General features: G+C 39.6%; 1 protein-coding gene across 1 annotated transcript in view; it reads right to left on the reverse strand.

Moving 5' to 3' along the window:
• Positions 1–1676: 1676 nt before the first annotated feature.
• LOC111609196 (interleukin-1 receptor-like 1) overlaps positions 1677–21183 on the reverse strand; it is a 28831-nt gene continuing 9324 nt past the window's right edge. The window contains exons 5-13 of the mRNA XM_023336211.1: positions 7273–7456; positions 7003–7153; positions 6691–6756; positions 5955–6081; positions 5554–5702; positions 4483–4620; positions 3226–3390; positions 2899–3032; positions 1677–2169 (exon numbers count right to left, since the gene is read on the reverse strand). Coding sequence (XP_023191979.1) covers positions 1921–2169; positions 2899–3032; positions 3226–3390; positions 4483–4620; positions 5554–5702; positions 5955–6081; positions 6691–6756; positions 7003–7153; positions 7273–7456 — 1363 coding nt within the window. The 3' untranslated portion in view covers positions 1677–1920. The remainder of the gene's footprint in view (positions 2170–2898; positions 3033–3225; positions 3391–4482; positions 4621–5553; positions 5703–5954; positions 6082–6690; positions 6757–7002; positions 7154–7272; positions 7457–21183) is intronic.

Here is a 21183-nt window from a genome sequence, read left to right on the forward strand (position 1 = left end):
CTGCAAAACAATGAACTGGGATGTACAAATTTCCAGAAATAGACTTCATAAGCAACATATACAATAAAATCAAGGCAGGCCCCAGAACAGAGCTTTGAGGAACTCCACATTAGACAAGCTGTAGCAGCCACAAGCTTCAACCTTTGAGATTTAATTGACGAACCAACACATAACGGTTAAAGGATACATGCCAGATATGAAACACATAATCATGTTCAGAGTTTTTTATATTCACACGCAAGTTTATTTTTATTTTCCAACCTCGTGGATTGCAGCAATATGGTGTTATCGGAGGAAATATGGCAGTTTATCAAATTTCTCAGCCTCTGGTTAAAGTGCCGAGGCGACAGACGGTGTGGTGAGAACTGTTCAGCAGGAAGGTTCTCACCACGTGAAACTGATTCAGAGATTATTTGACTTGGTTTGCCAGCAGTCACTGCGACGGATATGGGCTGTGGGGACAGAAGAGATTATTTTGAATTTTGGAAACTGCTGTGGTTTGTGATCATTATGTTAATAGTAAAATATGACCGAACAGCTGATTAATATCTTCTTTGAAACGTCAGCACTTAACAGCAAAAAGAATTTGATCCTAAATATGTTTGGTTTTTATTTAACACCACAAACCGTTGATTGTCATTTGGCCCAAATGACCTAAAATATTACAAATGATTGAATTTGCAGACACGAGGAAATTATGATATTCACACCTGCTGAACGTTTTGCTCCCATTCCAGATGAAAGTCTTTGGTTGTGTCTCTGTACAAATGGGAAAATTAAATTCTTCTCGTTGCATTTCACACTTTCAAACCTTGCCAAGGATTCCTAGGTCTGGACTTTGACTGGGCCGCTACGACACATGGGCTTGTTTTTATCTAAACCCTCGTGTGTTTAGGGTTGCTGAGAAGGCAACACGAAGACATGACATTAAAATAAACCCAAAGTTTGTGGTTGTATAGTATGAAAATGATGAAAGAGTCAAGGAGTTTGAACACATTTCTGAGTCAGTGGACAGTGAAGCCTTGACATTTTTCCCTTGGCGGTTTCACAATCAATCAGACATTGCAAAACACGACCAAAACACTTCACATTGGCCACATCGGGCGGCATTTCATAAGAGGCAATGAAAGCTCTGATGAGCGGGTCAGTGACTCATGTGATCATAATGGACTTGTTAATACAAGTGTCCCAAAAATGACCTGAATCTTTGGGACACTGTGATCAAATGGAAGAACGTTTTTGAGTGAAAAGTGAAGCTTCTTCAGAAAACAAAGAAGAATCCAGTTGTCCTGAATGATTGAGGATCTATGTCATCTATGTCAACACTGTGCCACAGTAAGGAATACGTTTGATGAAAGTTTGGTATTTTTAGGACCTAAATGACAATAATTTATGTAAGTAACAAAAAATAACATCAGGCAAAAGAAAGATGTTTCCAAATGAGTTTCTTTCAATAAAAAACTTTAACAAAAACTTCAGGCGTGTGTTTGTGTCTGGTGATTTTTTGGTTATAACATGTTTGTTTTTCATTCAGTAGGTAGAAAATCCAGAAATGTTACAAGTAAGAGCAGAAATACTTCATAATAAAATTACTCAAGTAAAAGTAGAAAGTACAGCGTAGTAAAAAATATTCCTAAAAGTGAATTTTTTCCAAAAAAGTTACTCAAGTAAATGTATTTGAGTAAATGCAACTAGTTACTACCCAACTCTGTCTGTGAGACATTGAAGCTTTAATTTGTCACTCAAGATGTTTAACAGATTGTAATAACATTCTGTAACGTACATCTTACATTTGAAGAGTTAAAGTAGAACTAAAATTTAACACACTCCTAATAAAGTCCTTCATCTTTATTCATTGTAGAGAATTTGTCCGTCATTTCAGTTTAATTTTCCATATTCACATTTCAAAGCTCAGCAGTGTTAGATGACGGCAGACAAACCACGTTTTCTGGCGGGTCTGGCTGGCATCAGGTATCGCACTCTCTTCCAGAAGCGCGAGTTCCACTTGGAGGCCGTCCGTGAGCCCCTCGACCACCTGATGGGGGCGCTCTGACGGATCAGGTGCTGCAGGCCTGGAGGGAGGCGCGTGTAACCTCGTGGCCCCATCTCGCCGAGCTGAATCAGAATCACACTCATCTCCCTCTGCACCAGCACGTGGTGAAGCCCGACCTGGAGAATATTTAGACCGCATTCAGTTCACCGGTTTAGAAAAACTAAAATATTTTATTGTGATCTAAGACGTGCTTGAACCACGACTAGCCAGCAGTTCATAATAGCAAGAAGAGACCATGGTTGTTGCAGACAACTTCACCTCAGAGGCAGCTGTTGCTATGATACACTATTTATCACGCTTTATATTTACTTTCTTTGGTGCATTACTCACACCGGTTTTGACATTTTGACAATTTTAAAGCGGTACAAATTGCAAAATCTGGGTGATATCCTGCAAAAGCTTGTCATTCACAGTTCAGTCCTGAAGTCCTTACAGCCCCACGTTAAGCCCTTGAACTTCACATGCAATGCGACTTGGATGTAACGAGTAACGCGACGGTTTTGTAGAAATGTAGTGAAGTAGAAAGTACAGATACTTACTGTAAAATGTAGTGGAGTAAAAGTCGAAAGTATCCATTATTAAATCTACTTAAGTACAGATACATGAAAATTGTAGTGAAGTACAGTAACTAAGTACTTGTACTTTGTTACTTCCCACCACTGCATTTAATTTTCTAATCAGAGAAATACATCAAAGCTCTTGGAAAAAACTAATGTAAAAATATCAAGTTGCAATGTGATTTGCTGCCTTGCCGTTAGCATTGTAAACACCTAGATATAATTAAAACAAGAATACAAACTGGATTAATCCCACTCCATCACCTTTGAGCCCCCAGACTCTTTTACCTGCCAGTCAAATCCAATCACTGAGGTTTGGTCTGAGGTGGGATTTTCCATCATCTCAGGTCCGGATCCTGGTGTCAGGATGACCATCAGCCTCCTGCTCTGCTTAATGCAGCTCTCCACCAGCTCCACACGATCTGATGGATCAGAAAAATACTTATTAGTTCAAGTGCATTTCATCCACTGATGTGCAATAATCCTCTTTTGTTTCTCTGAACATCGCCTTTCAAAAGTATTCACACCCCTTGAACTTGTTCGACGTCTCTCTGCCGAAGACAGACTATAAGCTCTATAAGCCGAACCCGAGGACAAACGGGAGACATTACTGACCTTCCCCCGGTATGTCGTCTCTTCCCTGGATGAAGAGTCGATATCCACACTTGTCTTCAAGAACCGAGGGCAGAGTCTTTGTGACAAAGTTGGACAGTTTGTCTTCTGTCTCCTTGTCTAAGCTCTGTGTCTGGTAAACAACGTAGGCATCGTACATCTTCATATCTGGGTCACACAAACGAGATCTTTAAGATTCCCATTCAGCAGGCAGTGACTTGTTCTGCTAACTTAAACCACAGCTGCCTTAACATGCTTCCTGAACTGTTTACCTCTCCTTTAACACAACACACAGTAAACCCAGTTCTTCAGCCTCTTGCACTCTAAAGGCAAAGTTTGCCTTTTTTTTTTTTTTTTTGCTTTGTTGAAACTGTTCACCGCTGCACTACATGCAAGGAAAAACAGCTGTTTTCTGCATGTGCTAATTTTCACTCATGTTGGATTTTAGCTCTCAGCTATCATGTCTGATCAGATCATGATTTGGATGTGGTCCCAGTAAACGTCTTGTTTTTTTGAGGGGGGGGTTCTCACCGCCATATTATTTTCCACTTCAGGCCACTTGTTGAAGAGCAATGAGGAGATTCTGAGGCAAACCTCTGATGGTTGCTCACTCACCACCACCAGACATAAGTTGTGAAACTCCCCAGTTGGTGTGAGGTAAATTTGAACTATTTTTAGGTGGTCGTCTTCCTTAAGTATTCCACTCGGTTTGTTTAAATTTCTGTCCAGCTTGATAGTGTTAATTTCAGACCAAGTGTTTCTTTCTTAGATGGCATTGATGAAGAAACACCTTCCAGTTCTTGATGCACTTAAAAACATTCTCGTTTTGGGGTTTTTCTTGATCACCGTAACCAATTTCATTTAATCTGAGTGTAACGTTTTGGGTCAGACGTTTGAAACGTGCAGGCAAGTCAAGCAATACAAATTAAGTTTGCATTTTCTGCAAAAATGTCACATATTCAAACTTGTGCGCTAGACTTTTGTTTCTCAAAATTTGTTCAAATTGTTGTATCACCACTCCATCCCAAAGAAGAATGGCTCAAATTAACCACGAAAGACCCAAAATGAATGTGATATTAACAGAAAGTTATAACACAACTGTATAAAAAGCAGTTATTTAGCATTGTTCATTTTTGTGACTGGTTTAAAATACTGATATGCGAGTTAAATTCAGCTTATTTATTTGGAGCCTTTTGCTTCAATTGATAGAAATCTCCAGATTTCATCTTTTGAAAAACTGAAACCTTGAGTTTATCGTACCTTTATTGCATCTTCCTGGAGGGAAGTAGGGCCTGAACAACAGAGCGAGGTCAATGGCAAAATATTTCACCAGCACAGCGGCGAACACAGCAATCAGCAACACACACGTCCCTGAAATGACGAGGGGAATGATGGACTCTGGAAGACAAATACAAACATGTTTCAACAAGATTCCTAACAAATCCAACAAAAATCAGCTAAGAACAGAAATTAGACCAAGTGTTTATTAATCCAAATGTTCCCAGAGACATCAGAATACCAACGTCCAGGCCACCCACTGGGTTTTAGAAATCAGAAAAAATTATTGAGGCATTTGTTTATTTAGGTGCTCTTCTAATAAATGTAAATGGTAGCCAGGTAATGCATGAGCGTGATGGGCAAAATGCAAAAGCCTCAATGCAACAGCAAAAAGTTACAGAAGTCATGCTAAACGCGAAAGCATGCTAAAACAGAAGCTAACTAAATCAGAAATTATGATACGCTTTACTTGCATGACTTTCGTTAACATTGCTTCTATTGTGGCCTTTTCCTGTTGTGTTGTGGCTTTTGCGTGCTGTTGACCCCCTGTGGCCACCGTAGCAGGGTAGTGAAGTGACAAGAAACCAAAAGATTAGTCAGAAGAATGAAAGAGAATAACACAGAAAATGAGGAAGGAGTGTAATTAAGACAGAAGCTTAACTGAGACTAAAGTGATCTGAAGTACAAACAACAAGCCTGGGAAAAATCTAAAAAAAATAACATACAGAAAACTGAAGACAAAAACAAACTAAAATAGAGAAATGAACTAATACGGTAACATCTAGAGAAATTGGCAGATTTTGACAAGAACGATAAAACATAAAGAAAAACCCGACCCAAACGGCCATGGATATGACAGAATGCCGATTATTGATTCTACATTAATTATTTTTATATTTGATTTAGTTTTTCTTTTTTTTCTTTTTGCAACATTAGCATAGTATCATTAAGGACTATAAGTAAATATAGTCCTGAGATATAAGTAACTCATATCTCAGACCAGAAGTTGAAAAGTTTAGGGGAACATCAGAAGGAAGGAATGGTGACACCAACCTCTTTGCCTCAGAGTTAAAGTTGCAGAGGTTACTGTATAAAATCCTGAGCCCTGACACTTGAACTCATGCTGGAAATCTTTGGCTGAAGCCCTTTGGATGGTCAGGGTCGCTGTGGCGAAGGTTCTCTTTGAAGGATCCTCGACCTCTCTGAGAAATAAAATGTTTCATTAAAAGTTATATAAACATCAATGGTGTATAAATGCTTACCGCATATTGACGTAATTACTAGGACATCCATTTAAATGTACATTTTCTTAATGGATATGCAACTTTCTTTCATTTTTCTAATACATAATTATAAAATACTCTAAAGGCATACTGGTTCCCCTCAGGACAAGTTAAAAATCCATAACTTTCAGCTAAATTTATCAGAATATTTAACATAATGTTCAGACTTACAACGTGGTGGTTTCGTTGTATCCGTCCATCTGCTTTGCTGGGTTTCCATTAATAAACCATGTGGCCTCACAGTCCCTCACTGCATTAATCCCACAGTAAACAGTGCAGTTCAGCTTCACGCTGGAGCCTGTTGAACACATGATGGTTTGTTACATTCAAATATAGTTTCCACTCACAGACTGTGTGTGTTTTATAACAATGTTGTATTTGTACTGAAACTTTAATCAGTACAAACCTTTGAGTTTGACTTGATTGAACATATTGTAATAAAAGAATAAATAAACTTACAGTATAGAAATGATAGTAATCTGTCTCTCTATATATATAAAAATGTGTCCATAACTTCAAATGGTAAAAGGTTAAAGCTAACATATTATTTTATGGATGCTATTTAATTCAATAAAATATTCACCTGAAGCAACAGTTAGACTGAAACTAATGTGTGGAATAAACAATATCAGATGCCATTAAATGTTGTCTGTTTGGTGGCAACAAAATTGTATTTAGTTATTTATTTTTGTTTTGTAACTTATGCTAATCTGTGTTACTGGAGGGATAATGACTATTTGAACAAGGCAGCACAAAAGAGAAAGGAGAAAATCCATCCTAAGTATATTTTTATAGCCCTATTATGGTTTAAGGCAAAGAGTCTCAGACCAGAACTCACCAGCAGTCGGGATGCAAACTTTAAGGGAGGGATTTATGGCCTTTCTAATGTTTTAAGCAGTTTTCTTACCTTCATCAGCCAACTGCTCCTTGCTGGATGGAGAGACAATTGTTGCATTTGGAAAGTTGCGGGTGTCTACAAGGGAGCAGAGTTGAAAAGTTTTCACTGTGTTGTGTTTTCTTGTTAAGAACAAAAACTACATATAAACTGAAATCAACTAAAGTGAGAATCTGATATCAGTTTGATGAAACAAATGTGACAAAGAAGCAAGAACAGAATAAATCAGAGAAGGAGCAAATACTTTTTCACTTCATTTATATTTAATATTGCAAAGCACCTTCCTGTCTGGCTCTGAATACCCAACCATCTAAAAGGACTCACCTAGAGCAAAAAGTCTCCTGGAACCAGAAGAGTTGTACACCTTGTGGTTGTGAGTCCAGGTACATATGCAGGTGTAAATGTCCTCATCGTCTTTTGTTGCATCATTTACCCACAGGCTTTCTTTGTGTTGACCAGGAATGAGATTCTTGCCCTGCAATAAAAACAAGGAAGACGTCAGAAGGGATGGAAACATTTTTTATCTTCTGTTAACATTTTAGAAACCGACCACTGTTGTGATGTGTTTTCATTAAAATAATCAGATTCCCAAACCTTGAACCAGGTGAAGTTCCCGTTAAATGTTTTGCATGTGTCTTTAACAGGCTGTGGACAAGGAATGTTTTTGTTCTGGTCAGAGTTTCGGATAGATCCATAGGTCAGATTCTCTCGACTTGTTCCATCGAAGACCTCGATCTTCAGATGATAGTAGAAACATTCACCTGATGGCTCAATGTGCCTGTGGAGAAAGAAACATTCACAGATAAGCTGATCTCCGACATCAAAGAAGAAAAAGGATCTGGTAGTTAAAATACAGAGAGACATGAGAGCACAGAATGAAGAGCAGATCCAGATCTACAACGACAACATGGAGAGCACCTGCAAGGCTAAACTTGAAGACTTGCATCATCTGTCAGAGATGAATGGAGCGTCAGCTATCATGGCCCGAGAGGAGCTCAGAGAATCTGCCCTGAGGATCGAGAGCTTAAGTGCTCAACTGACAGGACTACAAAAAGAGGTTGATTTTTGTAGGTCAAGAGATAAGTCATGAGATAAATGTCCTCAGATCTGTTGCTGTGACTAAAAACTGTTCATTTAACAGTAAAAGTGCAGAATTACTGCAACACACTATCTAGTCATGGGCCAATAACCGGTACCAAGGTATATTAACTAATTTTAAAAGTTATGTTTAACCGATGACATTTCTCATCATATGAAATGAAATCCCAGAGATAATGTCTCAGTAACCAGACTTGTCTCTGGATTTTTTGTCATGAAGTGGGGTGTAGACAGTGAGGAGAAAAGCAGTAAACCCAGGTTGAAGTGAAGGCAATGATGATTTAATGACAAAAAGCTCAATAATCGCGTGCCGTGGTGGCGGAGGGTTTAGCGTGACCCACATTCAGAGTCAACATGGCCTTGACGCGGGTTCGACTCCCGGACCTGACGACGTTTACCGCATGTCTTCCCCCTCTCCTTCCCCCTTTCCTGTCAGCCTACTTTGAAAAAAAAGGGACACTAGAGCCCACAAAAAGATCCCTTGCGGGGCAATAAAAAAAATTTAAAAAAAGCTCAATAATCCAGATTGCACAGATGAGCAGAGGCAATGACACACTGGTAGAAACACGACAACTGACAGAATAGACAAGGGTTACATACCACAGAACTTCAAACTTATCAGTCTTTATGATCAACGTTTTGGGTTTGTTTTAGTTTTCATGTTTGTGAAGAAAACAGACACAGGTGGGATTAAATACACAAGAGAGTAATCAAGGAAACAAGACACACCTGGGTAGTGGAGACTCAACTGAACACAGAAACCTAAATTAATACACAGAAAAACCAAATCCATACAGTGTGTCTGCTAAGCCAAGGACTTGCAGACCAACTACAGGAGCAGACTGTCTTGCTAACCCCACCAACCATCAGCTATCAGCTTGTGGACTAACAATGTTATTAAACATGACAGCAAAATGGTCAAAAATGTTGCGTTTTGGTCGACTAACAATGTTGCTGTCACTAATAACACAATCTCTGGAAATTCCCCGTACATGAGGGAAGTTTCTGCACTAAAACATCACTTCCTGCCTTGATGTGGAGAAGGGAAAACTCACTTTTTTTGTTGTTGTTGTGGTTGCTGAAGCATTATCTGTGTGTATAATAAACTGAGCAGTTTTAAAAGTTCCAGTAAAAAGTGAGTAATTACTGGTGTTTGTTGACCCCCATGTAACACCTTTGGTTGCTATTTTGACTTTGTTTGCTAGAATAGCTAACCACATAGGACTGTAGGTGCACAAAGTTTTTAGTTCTTCCTGATTTACTTTTAGCTCTCCTGATAAATAGTGTGCCTACACAGGTTACAGTAAATCCATTGTGCTCAAAAGGCCCTTAAGGCTAGCAAGGATGAAAAAAATGTCTGCTGAAAGTAACTAGTTGTAAGAAATGAGCAACAGTTTGATTAAAGTAAGACTGATGTACTGTGTATTCATTGTACTTTAAAAATCTTATCAATGAAGGACTTGTAAGATGTGAAAATAGAAAGATAATCGGGGCCTGCCATGCAAAGCAATGGCAGGAACCTATTACTCTACACCCAACAAGGGTCTCTTTAATCTTTATTTTTCTTCCGTAACCGTTAATGCGGCTCATATCGCTGCATGCACACCTACAAATGAGGTATCAAAACGTGCCGAAAATTCACGCCATTGGAGCTATTACTTTTGATGGGATTTGGGGTTAACATGGCGACATAATTCGCAAAAAACTACGAAAAAACCCCATTATAAGTCAATGGGAAAAATCCTAGAAATACCCTATTTTTGAGGATTTTCTGTGTCGTCACGAATTCACGTAGAAATGCCATTCAAATTTCATTTTGTAGATATGTCCGTGATTTCTTCGAAAGTGAAGACGGCTCGTCCATACCAATTACGGTTTGTCCACAATTTGTCTCTAAGCGACTCAACGTTTTTCATTTTTCCTAAAATTAGAGTGTGCCTCAGACTGATTGCCCCTCTGCTAGAGTGAGAAATGAAGAGAATTTTTGACCCCAAAATAATTTTGAAATCACGCCATCACGCCCACAAATATCGCACGATTGGTATCAAAATCGGTCCTGACATTGATACGCATGCCTGCTCCGGTAAAATGTTTTCGAAATTTATCTAGACCGTACGGTTTTCTGTCACGGTGCTTCAGAGCATAGTCATGCAACAGGATTTTCTGAGGCTCTCTGAGGCTGTCTCCCATGTATTTGACTAAAATTTCAGATCTGGGCTTACAGTACGCCATGGTTGTTGCTTTTCTTCCTGCTTACACGTATCAGGACGCAGAATAGTGACGTTTGTCGAGTATCAATGACATTCAGGTTGGATGAATCCCACCAGGACGTTAGATCACCTTTGAATTGGATACGCATCCGATCGGTCTGTGTCTTTCTAAGCAGTCATTCCTCCTGTTGCTTCTTATCATTAATGGGTGTTTATGTGTTCAGTTTTAAATTTTTCTTATAGAGAGACTGGTCCCTCTATTGTGAATTTCTTTCAATAATCAATTGACATTACAACGACTTAATAGCCTTATAATTATAATGGATGAATAAATGTTTGTTTTTAGTTTCACCAAGGGATTGTGCCTCTTCCTGAAAACCAACAAAGGCAGCAGAAAGTTTTCTGTGCATGGAGATTCAAATTAAAGTGGGCTTCATGCATAACACTCAGGGTGGCCATGGTGACAGGACGTCAGGCTCTTCAGGAGTTGAACCCCTCTGAGATCAAAAATCACAGGAAGGCTGAAGCGAACCGCTTTGGCTGTTTTTGTTTGAGCCACGATGTGACTGTTTGGAAGTTTACGCTTTCTTTAAAACTCTTTGACACTTGATGATAGACTTGATGTACTTTGATATTTAAATATTGATGTGAAAGCAGGTGAATGCTCGTGTTCTTGTTGGAGCTCTTTAACAAATTCTATTAAATCTAGCCATGAATGCTTATATGATTGCTTTTTCTCTAATAGATTGATTACAATAGCCTGTCATCAGCAATAGTTGATTCTGACTATCTGTAGTTTTATTGTCTTATTTGCCCAGTTTTCTCTGTCTTACTTTTCAGATACAAGATTGTTTTATTTCGGAGCTTACTCATTTTCTTTTCTTTCCTTTGCCATCCTCTTACGGTGTCTCTCAGTTTCAACCTCCACACTTGACTTATTCTTGTTTTTCTAACAGACTCTTAATCGGCAATTACTACAGCAACAAAAAAGGTTATGCACAGGAGTTGACAGAATTGTGTTGTCATGGGATGTGCTAAAGGCAAAACGCAGCATCCACTGAGTTTAATGATCCTGAGTGCCTCTGTTTAAAATCTGTCTCTAAATCACGCATGTACATGACACAGTTGGTTAAAGAGCTGCGAGTGTGATTTTGCCTACATGGATGCACACAAGCAGGCCGTCGATGATGGATGACCTCAAGTTTTGGATAAACCATATTTGCATCAGTCTGCTTTCCTAAAACGGCAACGTTTCGTAGTCAAATTACTGAGTTTATTTATACAGAGCTGGTTTACAACAAGACATATCAAAACAAACATTTCTATTTCATATAGAAACAATTTTTTCAAATCAATCTAGCTGTAAAGACAGGTTATATACATTCCAATTCAATCCCAGTTGTATTACAATTAAGTTAGTTTGTAATGCCAGCTGGCTCAAATTTAATTGGTCAAGCAACGATTAAGTATGTCATAAGAAAAAAAAAAAGATGGCATCACACTGTCAATTGTACATCATTCATTCTAAGGCACGTGCAAAGTATGTAACAGGATGTATTGCAAATGAGAAATAGCCTACATATAGATTTGACGGAAGTTGATGTTTCAGAAAACTTTTAACTTCACATTTGAATCTACCTTTAATGGGGCGTCAGATAAACCAACATGAGTAAAAGATAGGAAAAAGCAGGCAGCTCTTGGCTCATATGGCTCACAAAAAACATTGTACGTTAACATTATTGCTCTCTTAGTGAATGATGCAAATTTTATTAATTTACTTATTCATGTATTTATCTACTTATTATGTAGAAGACAGGAAGCAGAGTCACGATAAAACTTAGAGCAACAACTGTGAAACACCATGGGAAAAAAACTGTCAAACAGAAGAAGTTTTTGCCTGAATAGTCTGCATCTGTGTGTTTTTTTTAGAAAACGTTTCAGCATAGGTAATACAACTTGGTATAAGTTGGTATGGGTATAGAACTTGCTGCTGGTCCTCTCTGAAGTCTCAGCCCTCTTTGTTTGCTGGGATCAGAAGCTTTTTTCTGCTGTAGCTTCCTAATTCCTCAAAAAGCATGTGGTGATACATATATATGTTTTGCCTTCTTTGATTTTTGTTTCCATTCAATTTAAATAAAATGTCTCAAGATAATTGGGGCCTGCCCATAGCAATGCATAAGGAGAGCAGTGACTGACTTGCGAAGGGACAAGGGAGCACTGGGACCACCAGGGGGCGATGAGGGAGGACTGGGAGACACGACATAAAAATGAATGACAGGAGTTTGAACCTCCCGTAGTTCTAAGAGAGCAGTTGTTTGGATCCTGGCAGAGCTTTTTACCGTGTGCGGTTCTGGTGGGTCGTCGGTTTATGAGCTTCTTTGATGTTTGCCGAACTGGTCCATAAATTTATGCAAAAGTGTAAGCTTGAATACAATAACTTAAACTTACTACCTGTCTCTTGGTGTTTTATTCACACTCGGCTCCTCAGCCGAACCTTTCTGACTGCCTATTACCATATTTGTAGTCAGGCGCTTAGCCTTAGTTAGCAATACATGTGACTTTATCCACAACAACGTAGAAGCACAATTTATGCTGTTATGGGAAGATTCTTACTTGGCCTCACTAGAAGCTCAACAATTCAGAGTTTCTGATAAATCCTTTATTGTCACTAGCTAAATATCATATTCACTGTTCCAGGTAGGGGAAGCCATGCCTTGCTGCATTTTACCATGAAGTTAAGTTTTATATCCTGACCATCAAAGACAAAAAATAGATATTAAAACAATTGAAATCTGTATTGCTTTGAATGTACAGTTGGGAACCGAAGCCCCTTAGCTTTTTCTTTTTCTTGAACATGTTTATCTGTATTTGTTTTTTCTTGAGGCAGAACAAATGTTTCTCTCTGTCGTTATACAGTGTTAATAAAGTTTTTTTTTTTAAAAAACATTCCCCCTTCCCCCCCCACAACCAACAGACTTCTTGTGGCTATGATGTTGAACTGTGATGTCACACATCCTGTTTGTGACATCACTGGTGACTGTCTTTGTATTCCCAGATTCCACAGAGAAATTCATTTGCAGTTTAAGGTTCGAACGAGAAAGAGACAATGGCGGAGAAAGATTTCACGTTACAAAAGTTAGAGATTCTCCAGAAGAACCAGATGAAGCTGAACAGTGAAAATGAGCAGCTTCAGAAAACAGTGGAGAGTCTGAAGAGGAAACTAGAGAGACTGAACAGGACCGATGACTCAACAAATTGGCATGTAGAGAATTGCAAACTCATAAGTTCGAATGGGTATTATAAAAAACAAATGATTAAAGTTAATTTGGAATTGGAGGAAGCGAGAACAACAATTGAAAGAATGCAAAATGATTATTGCAACATGCAACAATTAACAATTAAACTAGAACGGAAGCGGGCCATGGCAAAAAATGACGCGGAAAAATCTTTAAAAGAAAAGTCAGAAAAACTGCTGTGCCTTACTAGGGAGAACGAGGAATTAAATAAGGAGATTGTGGCTTTAAAAATCAAGATAGACAGAATGGAATCCAGGGTGGAAAAAACCAAGATTGAGCCACAAATTGATCAAACACAGGAGGAAGAAACACCAAAACCGAATATATTCCGGAGAGTTGGACGTATTTTTGTTGACATGTATAATTCGGGAACGCTGAGGTACTGGGTGCCACCCTGGATTTTTTAATAACTGAAAAAAATTTCAGGTAACTGGACGTAAGTATTGGGGGGTCACTGTGTTGTGAAAACTGGTATGAGGAGGTGGGATCATTCCAGACTAATGCAGACAACAGATCATGAAGGCCTGAGCAAGTGAATCTTGCATTTTGATTTTTTGATGATTATGGGACAAGATATTTTGAATTTACTTATGATGATCATACACCATATATAAAACTGTAATTGAAGTAATAATCAAACAATGTGTTAGATACAGAGGCAAGGGAAAAAGGCAAGTCCGAACATGTCTGGACTTGCCCCAGAGCTGTGTCCCAATTAAGGATCTGAAACTAGGATGGTCACGAGGAAAGTAAGGGAGGGAAGCAGGGTATATGTGGGAATGGCTGGGACTTTCCGATGAGGTAGTTGCATGCTCGAGAGGTCACGTACGCCTTATAGAGGCATGGGTTGAAAGGGTATATAAGGCCAAGGGGACCAAGAAGAGAGGTCTGGCACCCTGGAGCCATGGGGAAGTTGAGACTTCGCACCGCCAGAAGGGACAAGACCCCTTGACCCTCAGCCCTGGTTCCTGATTTGGCTGCCTTACTCTGCCTCAACCCTAGGATCTCAAAGTTGCAGCAACAGACTTGGAGAAAAGACAAAGGTGACTGAGTGATGAAGATCTGAAGTGTTCGAAGGACAACAGCCAGGTCTGCTTTGCTTCTATTTCAAAGAGGATTTTGACTAGTCTGTAACAAGCGCACGTTGTACTTAGAGGGGGCGCTACCGTTAATAGGAGTGGTTATTGAGGTTGTGCAGGTGTGAGGGCTACTCAGCTGATTGCTTCTTAACTGGAAAAGGCCATAACTCTTGGACTGTAGGTAGTTAAAGGCTAGTTGAGTCTCCTTCGACACCAGCTTAGATAGATCATCTCTACTAGACTTGCTTCAGGGTAATACTCGAAGGCTTAGAGATTTTTTGGACCCGTTGGACGGAGAGCTGGTCAGTAGTCACTCCTTGGATGTTGTGGGGCGGGGCTGACTATTGTGTAACGACAGCTGGTACCATAACGCTGTGGGGATAGCGACAGCAGAGAGGGGAGCTTGGGGGGTTGCTGGTACCAGGATGTTTGGGGATAGCGCCAGCAGAGAGGGGAGCTTGGGGGGTTGCTGGTACCAGGATGTTTGGGGATAGCGCCAGCAGAGAGGGGAGCTTGGGGGGTTGCTGGTACCAGGATGTTTGGGGATAGCGACAGCAGAGAGGGGAGCTTGGGGGGTTGCTGGTACCAGGATGTTTGGGGATAGCGCCAGCAGAGAGGGGAGCTTGGGGGGTTGCTGGTACCAGGATGTTTGGGGATAGCGCCAGCAGAGAGGGGAGCTTGGGGGGTTGCTGGTACCAGGATGTGTGGGGATAGCGCCAGCAGAGAGGGGAGCTTGGGGGGTTGCTGGTACCAGGATGTGTGGGGATAGCGCCAGCAGAGAGGGGAGCTTGGGGGGTTGCTGGTACCAGGATGTTTGGGGATAGCGCCAGCAGAGAGGGGAGCTTGGGGGGTTGCTGGTACCAGGATGTTTGGGGATAGCGACAGCAGAGAGGGGAACTATCATTGTTTCCTCAAGAAATGCTTTACAAATGTCACAGTTAAGACTTTTAAGACATGCATATTAAATGTGCAGCTATTCACATGAAGTATTTAAAATAAGTTATGCTTTATGATATTTTCTTTGCAGAAAAGACAATAGAACAATAGTTAATTGAGAACTTTCTAAGCTCTTCTGGATGCAGATCAGAGCATGTTTACTTAGGGAATATTAGAGCAGTTTACCATATATTTATTTCTCTGTTTTCTTAATTAACTAAGTGGGAGGAGACATTAGAGAAGGAAAAGTGGAAAAGACAGAATTATTAAAGTAGAAGTTTAAAGTATACCGTTGTCTTTCTCATTCACCCAGATTCCTTAGATCAGGGGTCACCAACCTTTTAGAGACTGGGAGCTACTTCACGGGTCCAGAGTAACACGAAGGGCTACTTGTCTGATACAGACATAAATTGTCTTGGCTATATATATATATATATATATATATATATATATATATATATATATATATATATATATATATATATATATATATGATTACATGCTGCCTGATCATGTTAATGTTAGGGACTACTGACAGTAGTTATCAGTAATAATTTACCATGGCAGCTATGGTTAATTGCTATTATGTGATCAGAAGTTCTTAGTTCAGAGTTTTGAGTTTGATTCCCTTTTGGAGCTTTTCTGTGTGATTCTAAATTGCCCCCAAGTGACTGAGAGTTTGGATTGTTGCAGCAGCAGCTGTACAGCTGGACGCACTGAGATTTTCCTTTAAATTAAAAAAAGAAAAGTTATTGTATTTCTTTTATCCAACCCTGTTTACTAATAACAAAATTATGGAGAAGAAAAAGTTCTTTTGCGCCAAAACATCTTGTATGTAGCGCGCATCAGTGTGAGTCTGTGGGGGTCAAAGGGCACCCAAAGCCTAAATCTTATTGGTCAGTTTGCTTTTTCTGTGAGCTAAAAATGATGAGTGGAGTTTGAACCTCCCGTAGTTATAAGATTTTGCCAATCCTCCTCTTTCCGTGGATCTCACTGCTTCGCTTCAATGTCTTTATTATTTAGCATCGTTTGTGTAAAAAAAAAGAAAAAAGAAATAAAAGGGTGCGCTGCTTTAGTGGTTTAGTTTTGTGCCGATGTTTGCGCGTTGGAGAGGTGGTTGTGCTCCTGCAGGTCGGGTGCAGTGATAGTTTTGTACCTTCCAATCTGTCAGACATTTTTTTTCGACATCTGCTTGTGTCAGCCCGCAGGTGACCCGTCAGCTGTTCAGTTCACAAAATCACAAAAAAGCTAATAAACCGACAACCCGCACTGTACAAAGCTCAGGCAGAACCTGAGGTTCAAATGATGAGTGGTTCAAACTCCAGTCATCATTTTTAACTCACAGAAAAAGAAAACTGACCTATAAGATTTAGGCTTCGGCGTTCCCCACCTCACCAACTTAAAACTCTGAACTAAGAACGTCTGACCACAATATAGCAATTAACCATAGCTGTCCTTACTGATAACTATTGTGCATAGTCCCTAACATTAATATGATCAGGCAGCATGTAATCATATTTACTTAAATGAATTTTTGTTGTAAAGAAAATTTATGTCTGTATCAAACAAGTAGCCCTTCGTGTTACTCTGAACCTGTGAAGTAGCTCCCAGTCTCAAAAAGGTTGGTGACCCCTGGTCTAAAAATAGCCAGACTTACCATGATTTTATGTAAAAAGAAATCAACTGTTAAGTACTATTTAAAAAAAAAATGGTTTCCACTGGTATTTTAACCATTTTCTTTTTTTCCAACAAGAATCCAAGCAAGTGTTTGTAGTTGGAAGTTCTCTTTTCCATGACATCATCTTCATTCCAAATTTCTAAAATCTTCAACATTTCAAGGTTAGAAAATTTGTATCCCTAACCTTCTTGAAAACAAGAAGGTTAAAACAAGAATGTCTTGCATGGCAGGCACCTATTGTTCCACACCTAATAAAACGTCTCTTTATTGGGGCCTAATATTAGCCTGCATTATCTTGTTATTTCACGTTAAGGCACTGGCTTGCGCAGATAGTGCCTATCTATTAGCATTAGCCTTTGACCTAATGCTAATAGATAGGACTACAAAAACGCCATATCTCTAGTTCTAACTAACACTGAATTAAAACAGAGGGCTGAGCTGCCATTTATGTAGAACTACTGGCTGTTTTGCCAGTAAATAACTCATTTAACCTAAACAACAATTCTATATGAAGCTTACTGAAAATTTCAAGATAAAAGCCTCAATATCCCTCTGAGGATAGTCACAGATTGACTTCCATGCATTTCTGAAAAATTTCTGAGCTCAGCACACACCATCTTTCTCTCATCGCTGTTATTACTGTGAGTGAGGTAGAGAATATGAATCATGGTACTATTGGAGACGACAAATAGCCCTCTCAGATGCTTCAAACGGTTTTCAAGTACGTATCACGGTTCCCGAACGGGAAGGAGTTGTTAGGACTGCTTTTTTCAGTCAAACTGGCTGGCTCAAAGAAATGGAATTCTGTCAGCCCTGAGTGTCTGACAGACAAGCTTCATTACCATAGCAACAGAACAAAGAACAGGACAGAGCAGTGCAGCTGATTAGGACTACAAAAACGCATCACTGTAGTTCTAACTATGGCAGAACATACAGGTTAGAACTACAACATGGCAGAACTGTCAGTTACTACAGAGGTGGACTGAGTCTGCCTTTAGAACTACTTGTGTTTTGGGCATTTTATAGCTGATTTTACCCAACCATTGTTACACACAGGGTTAGTGTGGCCATTTTAAATTAATCTTAATAAAAATGTCAAAATAAAAGCCTTGACAGTTTTTACATCAGGTAATTGCTCTTTCGGGCATTATATAACTGATTTCACCCAATCGCTGTTACTCATGGGATTAGTTTGGACATTTAAAATGAAGCTTACTGAACATTTCAAAATAAAAGCCTGAATATTCCTCTCAGATCTTTCAGAAAAACAAACTACTTCAAACTACTGGAATTCTGTCTCTTCCTGTCTGCTTCATCACGCGACAGCTGAGCTGCTCTTTAGAACTACAATGACTCAAGGTTAGGACTACAACATGGCGGAACTGTCAGTTACTACAGAGGAGGAATGAGCTGGCCTTTAGAACTACTTGTGTTTTGGGCATTTTATAACTGATTTTACCCAATCATTGTTACACATGGGATTAGTGTGGCCATTTAAAATGAAGCTTATTAAACATTTCAAAATAAAAGCATTGACAATTTTTACATCAGGTAATTGCTCTTTTGGGCATTATAGAAACGATTTAACCCAATCACTGTTACTCATGGGATTAGTTTGGACATTTAAAATGAAGTATACTTAAAATTTCAAAATAAAAGCCTTAATACTCCCCTCTGGTTAGTGCACGGCCGTAGGCGGTGCAATAATTTTAGCCTGTATTATCTTTCTCTCTTAGGTTAGTGCGCTGCCTTTCATAGCAAAGCAGTACATTAACATTAGCACAAACATTAGCACTTCACTGCCCTCCACTAGTGCACCGCCATAGGTGATGCAATAATATTACCTTGCATTATCTTTTTCTCTCAGGTCAGGTCACTGTCTTGCGCAGTAGCTAATCTTAGCATTGATGCTAATTTTTAGCATCCGAACACTGGGTCCAAACCGACAGGCACACTTTGGCAGGCCCCGGTTAAATTTCTTCAGGAATTTTCTAGTTATCTATGTTCTTGGCTTGTTGCTTGTAAATTTTAGAGAGTATCTGAAAGTCTGCAAATGAGGGCTCTATAGAAGAGCCAAATGTCAAGAACATTGACATGCTGAAATGGTTAGTACCACCAGGGAGAGAACCAACACACGCAGGATGCCGGCCCTTGAGGACCGACTTTGGACACCACTGCTAAGCACATGCCATGAGATTTATACTGTGCTGCATGTGTTTTGGTGACAAACATGGCGGAATAAAGTTTACCAGATCTAAATTGTAACATTCATAAATGCAGACAGCATATCACAACAAGCAAAAGTCCTGGGGCATGACAGCAAAGCAACTGTGAAGTACAAGAACTGGTACGGCTTGTGGAGCTGCTTGAGCCTGCAGAGGCAACAGTGGATCAGTTGATCTCTCACAGCTGGGAGATCTTCATGTCGAGGCAGATGGTCACGATACGAATAAGGACGTGTCATTTGATGAAGCAAAGAAAAATTAAATAAAGAGTTGTAGTCTGCCTGTGAAACGGCAGAGGAGGAATTGAACAACGCTGTTCAGTCAGAGCTGGTCACACTTCCAGATACTGAGCATTAGCAGCTGCCTTGTTTGGACTGCCATGTCTCTCTTTGCAAAGGAGGACAGTTGTTTACACGGCAGGCAATGTCCGGTATTGTAGCTTCGTATTGGTGCATTACCCATGTCGTGGCCAAACAGTGGTGTTTGGGTAAAGTTTAAAACTTCAACAGCATCCAGGAAGCAATCATTTCTTAGTAGCTGAGACCCTCTGTGCGAAGCAAAGCATTCTACGAGGAGCTGGATTTATACCAGGCTAGGAAAACAGTAAATTAGAGACAGTTACATTCACTGATGCGTCTTCTGGAAATCAGACGGGGGTACTTCATTGTTTTAATGGACAACAATGGGCGGCTTTCTTCCATTTAATGGCAGTCACAGAGAATTAAGAGCATTGTCAGAAGCACACCTGCAGGTGAAAAACTACCTTTGTCTGTTTTCTGAACTCAATAGTACTGTTTGTCTTCCACACAATCTGTGTCGCTGATAACTTCTCCCTTGATTCCTGGCATCGATATCAGCTAATAGTGAAAGACACCAAACGGGAGCACTTGTCAAATATAATTTTACTTAATCGTCACAAGCCTCGCTTATTATTTCATATTGTTGATAGTGTTTTGAATGTTCCGCATTATACGGGCTTTGAGCCATCTCTGGAGGTATGTGAGAAATTTCGCGTTTTTTTCGAGGACAAAGTGGCTGGTGTTAGGGCCAATATTATGTGTTCAGCCTCTGACCCTTCAGTTGCTGTCAAATGCTCCACTGCTTTGTCTCAGTTTGAACCTGTTACTTTGTCTTTAATACATGAGACTGTAGGTCATCTTAAGGCCTCAGGTTCTGCAGCTGACATTTTACCCCCACGACTTTTTAAAGAGGTTCTTCCTGTTTTAGGGATTTCTATTACGGCTATTATAAATAGTAGCCTGATCACTGGTGTGGTCCCAAAACCTTTTAAACAGGCATCAGTTCAACCGCTGATCATAAAACCTGGCTTAGACCCTTTTCTGTTATCTAATTTTAGGCCTATTTCAAAGCTTCCATTTATGTCTAAAATTTTAGAGAAAGTTGTTTATAATCAATTAAAGGCCTATCTCGATGTAAATAATATTCTTGAGGATTTTCAGTCTGGTTTTAAAACTTTACACAGCACCGAATCTGCATTGTTGAGGGTGTTTAATGATATCCTTTTGGCTACTGATGCTGGAGATCCAGTGATTTTAGTTCTTTTAGATTTGACTGCAGCCTTTGACACGGTGGACCATGATGTTTTACTTTCCCGTTTAGAGCATTATGTAGGTCTCAAAGGCACAGTCTTAGTGTGGCTTAGGTCGTATTTGACGGATAGGTCTTTCTGTGTTGACATAGATGATTTTAGATCATCGTCTGCTCCTTTATTGTGTGGAGTACCGCAGGGCTCGATACTTGGACCTCTTTTGTTTTCTTTATATTTGCTTCCCCTTGGGTCAATATTTAGGAAACATAATATTGCTTTTCATTGCTATGCGGATGATACACAAATTTATGTGCCTCTCAATCGTAAGGGAGTCAATACAGTACCAATTTTATTGGAGTGCCTTGATGACATAAAAACTTGGATGGCTCTGAATTTTTTGAATTTTAATGAAAGAAAGACGGAAGTTATTATTT

The sequence above is a fragment of the Xiphophorus maculatus genome, chromosome 7 (assembly GCF_002775205.1).
Source record: "Xiphophorus maculatus strain JP 163 A chromosome 7, X_maculatus-5.0-male, whole genome shotgun sequence".
Taxonomy (NCBI): domain Eukaryota; kingdom Metazoa; phylum Chordata; class Actinopteri; order Cyprinodontiformes; family Poeciliidae; genus Xiphophorus; species Xiphophorus maculatus.